The 9,177-nt window shown below is 28.6% G+C and overlaps 1 protein-coding gene across 1 annotated transcript; it reads right to left on the bottom strand.

Moving 5' to 3' along the window:
* Positions 1-1,466: 1,466 nt before the first annotated feature.
* On the bottom strand, positions 1,467-7,233 carry LOC107485292 (probable serine/threonine-protein kinase WNK5). Its single transcript, XM_016105809.3, has 6 exons — positions 6,707-7,233; positions 5,213-5,702; positions 4,972-5,129; positions 4,591-4,894; positions 3,350-3,730; positions 1,467-2,146 (listed from the first exon to the last, which is right to left on the bottom strand). The coding sequence occupies exons 1-6, from the start codon at positions 6,812-6,814 to the stop codon at positions 1,692-1,694; spliced, it is 1,896 nt and encodes a 631-aa protein (XP_015961295.1). The 5' UTR covers positions 6,815-7,233; the 3' UTR covers positions 1,467-1,691.
* Between the last annotated feature and the right edge of the window lie 1,944 nt (positions 7,234-9,177).

The following is a 9,177-nucleotide window of genomic DNA, read 5'->3' on the forward strand; positions in this document are numbered from 1 at the left end:
CCATTATTGATGATCACAATTTCGTCCACCAGGAAGAGAGAGAGAGAGATAGAGAGGAGGGGGAGAGAGAGAAAAGACAGAGAGGAAGAGAGAAAAAAATGAGAGAGAGAGAGAGAGAGAAAAGAAAGAGAGGAGGAGAGAGAAAAATAAGAGAGAAAAAATAGAGAAGAGGAGAGAGAGAGAAGGGGGGAGAGAGAAATGGGAGAGAGGGGAGAGAGAGGAAGAGAAAGAAAGGGGAAGGAGAGAAAAAGGGGAATGGGAGAAAGAGAGAGAAAGAAGGAAGAGAGAAGAGGAGGGGGAGAGAAAAGGAGAAAGATGGAAAGAAGGAGATAAGAAAAAGTTACTCGTATCATTTAGAAAGAAAATTATTTATATTAGAAAAAATTATTTATAAAAAATGCGGAAAAGAGATAAGAAAGAAAAAGGAACGAAAGCAATGGAAGTGATTTCATTATTTACAAATGTTACTCGTATCATTTAGAAAGAAAAAAATAGATTAAAAAAATTCAATTAAAAAAAGTTTAAAAATTTGAATTTTTGTATGTAAAAATATTAATTTTTGTATAAAAATCTATTTTTACATGTAAAAACCAATTTTTTAGTATAAAAACCAATTTTTTAGAATAAATACCGGTTTTTTAGAATAAATACCGGTTTTACTTTAATAACCGATTAAAAATTAATTTTAAATTTTATTAACCGGTTAATAACTGGTTTCGTCATGTAAAATAAATTTAGTTAATTAACCAACAATATATTTTTGGTTAACCAAAAATCTAATTTTGTTTTTGGATTAACCAAACCATGAACACCCCTACCCCTAAAAATCATTGGCCCTGCAACACCTAATCACAACATAGAAGCCTTAAAGGCTCCATTCTCAGGGAGCCCAACTACAAAAAATTAAGCTACCCAAAAATCAGCTGCCAAGCCGCCAACAAAGGAACCTACGCCAAAGGTGGGGGCGGCGGAGAATACTCTTCATGCAATCATGCAATCGCCCGTCAGTTAACAAAAAAAAAATCCGTTCACCTTAATACCTTATGATGCTCTCTATTTTAAGCAAGTACACCAAAAAAGTTACATCTACCATCTCAACCGTCAACATATTTATATCAATATCTTTAGGGTTCAAATTTAAAGTATACTAGTGTACCTGTAAAGTACATTGGTACAGGTAAAACTTTTCCTATACTATATTGTAATTATCTTTAATATAATAGATATTTTTTAGAGTGTTAGCCCATAATTTTTTGTCTTGTTCATTAAGGGAATTTTTCCACATTAAAATATTAGTTTTACTCTCTCTTCCTTAACTTATTTTATTGGCATATTAATCTCATCACTCTCCACAGAAATTATGTGGCTCACCTTCGCTCGCTCTCATCACTCTTATCCCTAACAAAATTTACATTGTTCATTGCACATAAATGATCACCGTTTATTTTCTTTCAAAAAAACAATCACCATTTATTTACTATGGTTGGCACACATACAAGCATTCTGAAATTAGACACAAGAAAGGATTGCAACCATAATTTTACAATTTAGTTGCCATTATCACAGAAGAAATTACATAAAAAAAAAAAAAAGAGAGAGAGAGAACCAATGCTTTTTCAGCTAGCATTCTCATTTTCACTCTTCTTGCTTTATAGAAAGATTAAAATCGCTGGTCATGTATATATTCATCATCAACGAGTACCAAAGCATCTGCGACCTCTTTCCAGGTTCAAAAACCCAATGTTCTCCATGGTTCCAACAGTGTTATTCTTGAAATTGCACATCTCCTCCAACATAATCAAACGTTGAAGATGTTGGGTTCTCCTGTCTTCCACGCAAGATTGAATCCTCGTTAGTCTAGGCCATCCATGTCCATGACCATTATTATTACACATGCAATGATTTTTATTATTGCAAGTGTTCCTTATTCTTGGGTTCCAAAGTTGTTTATTGGTGTAATTAGCTTCTTCAAATAGCCCTTCATCAAAATGGCCCTTCAACACTTTTGTTGTTGTTGGTACATTATTATTGTTCTCATTTTCTTCATTTCTTGATGATGAGTTGTCACAGTACTGAACATTGGAACATTTGATGGAGTTCATTGAGCTTAGAGAGCTTGCATCATCATTCATTGATAATGGATCCTCTGCAAAGAGTAGTAGTAGTACTTTTAAGTATGCCCTGTATCCAATCCAATATACATGCAATTTGAAGTGACACACTTTAACCAATTGTTGTAACATGTAATTAATAAATAAATAAATTTTGATGTAAACAGTTTCATGAAATGTTTGGATGACTAGGTGCTAGTGAATGCATATTATGTGTTACATAATTTAATGTAGTGAGATGATGTTTGTTATCTGAACAAAAATAAGGATATCAAATGAGACATCTACAGTTTCAATTAAAGTATATGCAGACATGCAGTGATTATATAATGTGAGAATGCATTAAATTATAATTACAATATTTTATATTTGAAAATTATTTGTGATTCCCGATAGTTGTACATATCTCCCTCGATGTAGGATGTATTCCTCATTATGCATAGAAATGATATTACAGTCAATTAATTGCTCCATTCACATACGGCAATTATTGGACAAAAATATGTAGCATATTATATAAAGGTAGACCCCACAATTGTTTTTTTTTTAATCAAATATGTCACACCACAATTTTAAGTACACATATCAAATTTAATACTTAATTTTAATAAATTATAATTGTTAAATTAATTTAAATTTTTTATTTTATTAGATAAATTAGATATTGCATCAAAAGGCTAATGGAACTTAGTTACACACACAGAACGACACAATAATTTATAAATCTTTTATGGAGTTTTTATATATTCTCTAAATAACAATGAGAAATGATTTGACTAAACTTGATAGTTTCTAGTAGAGGAATTTGAACGTAAAAATTGTTTTACCTAACGAAATAAAAATGTTAAAGATTGATTTAATAATTAAAATTTGTTAGAGATAATAGTTTCTTATTAAAATAGTCTATGAATAAACTAATGATTTGGATATAAGAGTGTTACTTAAAACAAACAAATTCTTTTGTGTCGCACAAAAAAAATATTAGAGAGTCATCGTATTAATTTAATTTTTTTATTCTAATAATTGAACAATATATTTTATTCTATTTTTTTAAATATTAATGACTAACAGATGATCAAAAATAATAAATTTTGATGATTCTCTAACATTCTCTAACATTCGTCTATAAAAAAAACAGCTATTAGTTGAAAAGTTTATCCAAATGAAACTCAAATAAGTTTAATCATATATGTATGAAATGGACTAATGAAAAATGAGAAAATTAATGTAATACATACCTTGAGGCCATTGAGAGGGACAAGTATTCCCATTATTATTAAAACGGGTCTTGTATGAGGAACAAGACATGTTGAGTGAGCCAGAAGATGGAGTTGTTGATGATGACGACGACGATGATGATGGTAAGAAGAAAGGATGATGATTATTTATGTCTTCATCTTCTTCTTCATAGTTAAAGCTATCCTGTCTTTGGTGTTGTTGATGAAAACAAGAAGGGTCCCTCCAAGTTGGAACTAAAGCTGATACCTCATGATCTATCATTGCAGCAATCTCCAATGGTTCCAAGTGGCTGATTTCAAGTTCCTTTACCATTTCCATGGCTACCTCCATAGCTGTGTCCTTTATTGTGTCAAAGGGAAAGAACACGTTTCTTGTATGCCCTGCATTCGTACCACAATATTTTTATTAAACAATTTCATATATTCTAACAATTTGAATGGCCAAAGGTTTAGCAAAAATAACATACTTCTCAAAATGGGATAGAAATGTGAAATAATAATATGTTACGAAAAATTAATAAAAAACTAGTGACCAAAATTAAAGGTGAAATTCACTACTTTAATATTTGATTTCAATTCAATTTAAATTTTATATTATTTTTAATTATTCCATCAAGATAATTATACAAAAAATAAAATTTTGTTGATTCTTTATTAAAATGATATCAATATTTTAAAATGAAACCAATTTTGTTTTCTCTGTTAATTTTAATAAAATTTTAATTTTAAATTAATTCCCTTCTTATAAATATCAACAGTGATAGTCTAAAAATACTTTATTAAAATTTCTCTAAGTTTATCAAACATTTTGTACATATAATAATTGCTAAGCTTATTATTGTTGTATCATCAACTAATATAAACACTTCAATTTAAAGTACATGCATGTATATTTAGATGAGCCATTCTCGGCAAATTATATTTTATATTAAGGTGAGGATGATATTTTTCATGACTATAGAATGTTAAGGATGTTAATTTCGAATGTGGTACTGATTAATTTAAAGTGTAAAATCGGATTTTCAAATTGTTGAGAGAACAAAAATTAGATCTTATGTCAATTTATGAACTTCAAAATAAATAAAAAAATTACAACAAACAAAAACGGACTCTCCAATTCAATATTAAAATTTTTTTTATAAAATAATTGGATTGCACACTTTTATCCGTATTAAAAGTTTTTAGCCCCAAATCTCAAAGTTGAATGTAATATATACTTTTTGGGATGAAATTGTACATACCATTAGCGTCAGAAATCTTCACTTTAAGAAAAACAGTATTGATGTCCACCTCATTCATTGACCCAGTGATGGTCATGTCTGTGCTCTTTGCAACTTCTACAGTTGCATTAAGCTTCAAAGCTTGATTTGTGGGTAGTTTTATGATTGGCATTAACGGTGAAGCAATTGGATCATCAATGGCCAAAAATGGGTCCAACAATAGCTCCTTTGCCGATGGCCTCTTTGACACATGTGCCAAACATTTCCCCACAAATCTTTGGGCTTCAAAATCTTTGATCTTGTAATATGCATTTGGTAGCTTACCCTGGTAAATCAAAGTATTATATATTTGATACTAAAGTTTATAGTTTGGATGTGTAATAATAATGTAATTGAGCTTACCGAAATAACTTTCTTGTATATTTGAGCAGGGTTGAAGCATTCACTATATGGGAACTCAAAAGTAAGCATCTCAATCATGCACATCCCAAATGAGTATATGTCTACAAGCTCATTGTACTCTTCTTCATACAACTCTGGTGCCATGAACTCTGGTGTGCCTGAAACATCATAAACACAACAATAACTAAACAAAAAATTCTCAAGAAATTTATTGTCAAACACCTTAACAAATTTTAGTTACCTATAACACTGTGAGCATGTTTGGAGCTAAGAAGTATAGCTGCAAGGCCTAAGTCACCAATTTTGACTTGGCCCAAATGGCCATTGACAAAGATATTGTCACATTTGAGGTCTCTATGGATGACAGGTGGGTTGTTGCTGTGCAAATACTCCAATCCACTCAGAATCTGGCGTGCCCAATTCTTGAGCACTCTCATTTCTACTCTTCTATACTTCTGCCTATACTCTCTAAGGGTACCGGAAGTGAACAATTCGGTGATGAAGTTGAAGGTTTTGCGATTGAGATCAATCCAAGAACCATAGAAGATCATCATTGATTTGTGGGTGAGGTGCTTGAGGAGATGAACCTCTGAGTAAAGACGTTGAAGTTGTTCTGCTGAATGAAATGCATCACCAAGGTGCACTTGGTTCCATGCCACTTCTATTCCAAGGTACTCATCAAATGCTCTGTACACTGTTTTCATTGCTCCTTTGCCTAGCACATCCTTCAACTACATACACCAACAATCATAAATAACTTTTACTCATAATCATTCATACCAAAGGTAACTCAAAAATACAGTTACAAGAACACATGAATATATAGTCTATGTAAGTGCTAATAGTCTTAAGTTTTAAAATTGAAGACACGAATACATAGCACAAATAATGTCTAATTCTATTAAAAAATTTATTTTGGTATATATATATATATACCACATAAATTGGTAGTGCTAGGATGAGAACAATAAAAAAGTATTAATAATCAACAAAAAAGAAATTATATATTTAAATATCCAAAAATGACATATATAATTAAATTGATTTTTTTTATTTTATACATTTCTTGGTTTAATTTATACTTTATAATTAAAATATAGCATTAAAATCTCTTATTAAAACATGAAATTCATCTTTCTTCCCTTCTGGTGTTGTTATTAATGTGAATATATATGATAAATTAACAAGTAGTATATAATATATATTTTGTCTAACTAGTCAATAAACTATAAACATTAGTTAATGTTAGAGATATAACTATCACGCTATTTTTTCTTTTTAACTTAAATTTTTGAGTGAATAATTTTATAATATGATATCAGAATTTTATATTCAAAAGGTCTAAAATTCGATTTTTAGCGATGAATAATAAAAAAAAATAGTATAAAGTAAATAAAAGAAGAAAAAAAGTCTTACAAAAATTAAACAAATCCAAAAGAGATTTTAGTCCATACAAAAATTAAACAAATCCAAAAAAAATTTTGTTTGAGAAAAAATAATAAAGATATATCCATTCATTTTGCTTCTTCCTATTGACTTCAACTTTTAGAAATAAAATTCACTTAGCTTACACTAATTCATCAAATTGAATAACAATACACTTAGAACTGGAAACTAACTCTATTATCAGTTGATTCAGTTTACACCAACAACTCAATAATCATAGCTTATGTGCGGCATCATAGTATGGCAATTAATAAAATATAAAAATAAAAAAGATGATGAATGAACTTACACGACCATATCTTCCAGAAGGATCAGTTTCAACATATCCAAACTGAGCCTGCTTCATAACTCCATCACCACAATTACCATTGCACTCTCCAAATCTCCCCTTATTCATGGCTCTGCCTTAATTACTTCTTATTATTCTATCAGATTACAACCAAAAACGCTACATATTTATAGATATAATAATCTCAGCAATAATAATGATCTTAATAATAAGAAAATGAAAATGATGAGTGCTAGCTATAGAAAATCCTACACCTTATTACTTCTCATCATGAATAGTCAACACTGGTATGGATGAATCATCCATGCCATTTCAACATCCTGCACGTGATCGAAGGCTAGTGTTCATAGCTAAATCAAAGAAGTAGTGGAAGAACACATGTAGAAGGAGACAGAGAGTGATAGAACAACTATGTTAAGCTTTTTGTGGAAGGAAGAATTCAAATGTTAACAATACAAGAATAATTTTGTCATGAGTTTATGAGATTGAAGGAGACAATACACCTTTGATGGTGTGAATTCTCAGCCAAAAGGGTATTAAATTTATTCATAGCTGCTGCTTCGTGTCAGTTTATATATACTTGTGGACAAGAAAATATGGTTTCAGGGGGATATTATTATTCACTGTTCTTTTCAGCACTTTATACTAATATTTTAGAATTATTTAATTTCATGATTCATTTATTTTATTTTTATTATTTTATTAAATTTATTGAATTTTTAATACTTCTTGCAAAAAAAAATAGGTCTTATATTAAAATTTATTATGACATCTTAATAATAGTAAATTTATGATTCAATAAATAATTATGGTATTTCTTAAAATAAAAATTATGTATAAAAAAAAGATTTTAATGCAAGATATTTTAGACTTTTTAAATAGTATGTAAGATAATTTTCATCAATAAAATTAATAGAGATATTACGAGTTTGTTCTCCTTAAAATTTGTATACAAGCATATTTTTCTTTTATTTTATGTAATCCGTTATACCTAAAATTGATTTTTTTTTTTCAATTTTCATATAACTTTAATAAGAAACAGAGTCAAAAATTAACGGTGAAGAATAACTTTTGGCTCAGTTTCTTACTAAAATGATTTATGCAAAAAAGGAAAATTTGTTTTGGATGCAACGAATTACATAAATTAAAAAGGGAAAGTATGAGGAGCCAATGGAATATTTGTACAATGTGTATAATGGAGATTTATGGAGTATTAGAGATATAATTATTAGTATTACATTTTCTTATCAGCTGAAGCTTTTGGGATGAGTGGTTTCATGACATGGTATTAGAACGCTAGATCTAAAAGACATAATATCTCTTTATATATTTTATTGATGTAAACTATCGTAAGTAGTACAAATGAAAATGATAAATTTCTTTTTTAAAAAAAAAGCACTTTTAAAAGCAAACAAACTTTTATAAACATTTGAATCCTTAGCTTGAAAGCCCTTAAAAAAGATTTAGATAAAGTTATTTATGTATAATTTATCATTATAATTAATCACACATTATATTTTAATGACTATCATAAAAAAATGAAATTTTATTTTGATATTTCATGAAAACTTAATTGTTGCACGCCTCTAGTTAGGGCAGAAGCCAACGAAGTGAAATAGAAAAGAGAAAAAACAAAATCAAGTCATATTATTTTAGTTATGATTTTTTTATAAACATCTTATATTATTTGTTATGGTCGATATGAAAGAGTTTAATTTTTATTAATAATTAATTTTAATATTTATTGTTTAAGATGTGAAAAAGTTTAATTGATATAATTTTTTGATTTTTCATATTATTCTCCAATTCAATAGGTTAAAGACTAAATCATTGCAGATTTAAACTATTTAATTAAGGGTTTGTCGCTAATAAATAAATCATTATATGTACAAGGTGAAATTATAATTTAATATTGAGCTAATATTAGTAAAATATTTATTTAATTAGTTACTTGTTTTTCTAATTTCATTTCAAGATACTTGTTTGTTTATAAAATTCGTGAAACATAAACTATTTAATTATCAATTATAGTCATATCCCTCTTCAATAATTTAATTGTAAAACACTTCTTACTTTGTCACAAAAAAAAAAAAAACACTTCTTACTTTCTGTATATCTCAATATCTACAAATTTTTTAAATTCAATCAATTATTTCAAAGTGAGCCGTTATTTAGGAATAGTGAAACTGTGAAAGTATTTACTTGATAACTAAATTTGAGTGGTTGCAAAATAAATGCTCACATGGAGCACATATGCAGTGCACCCAATAATTTCTATGATTTGAGGAGATCACATCAGAATGACAAGGAGATGAGGATTAGTAAATGAAAAGACAACATAGGAGATTCAGAAAATGAAAATACAACATTGGGAGACATACCCAGCAGGAAACATGGATTATATATATATTTGATAAAAACATGCATATTATTAATTATTTGTGAATGTAGAGAAACAAAAAAGGTTGGGA

Source organism: Arachis duranensis, chromosome 4 (assembly GCF_000817695.3).
Source record: "Arachis duranensis cultivar V14167 chromosome 4, aradu.V14167.gnm2.J7QH, whole genome shotgun sequence".
Lineage (NCBI taxonomy): Eukaryota > Viridiplantae > Streptophyta > Magnoliopsida > Fabales > Fabaceae > Arachis > Arachis duranensis.

Coding starts and splice junctions, on each gene's coding strand:
- LOC107485292 (XM_016105809.3), bottom strand. CDS start 6,814: ATGAATAAGGGGAGATTTGGAGAGTGCAATGGTAATTGTGGTGATGGA. Junction 5,703..6,706: donor CTTCTGGAAGATATGGTCGT/GTAAGTTCATTC, acceptor TGGTGTATGTAG/TTGAAGGATGTGCTAGGCAA. Junction 4,895..4,971: donor TATACAAGAAAGTTATTTCG/GTAAGCTCAATT, acceptor TTGATTTACCAG/GGTAAGCTACCAAATGCATA.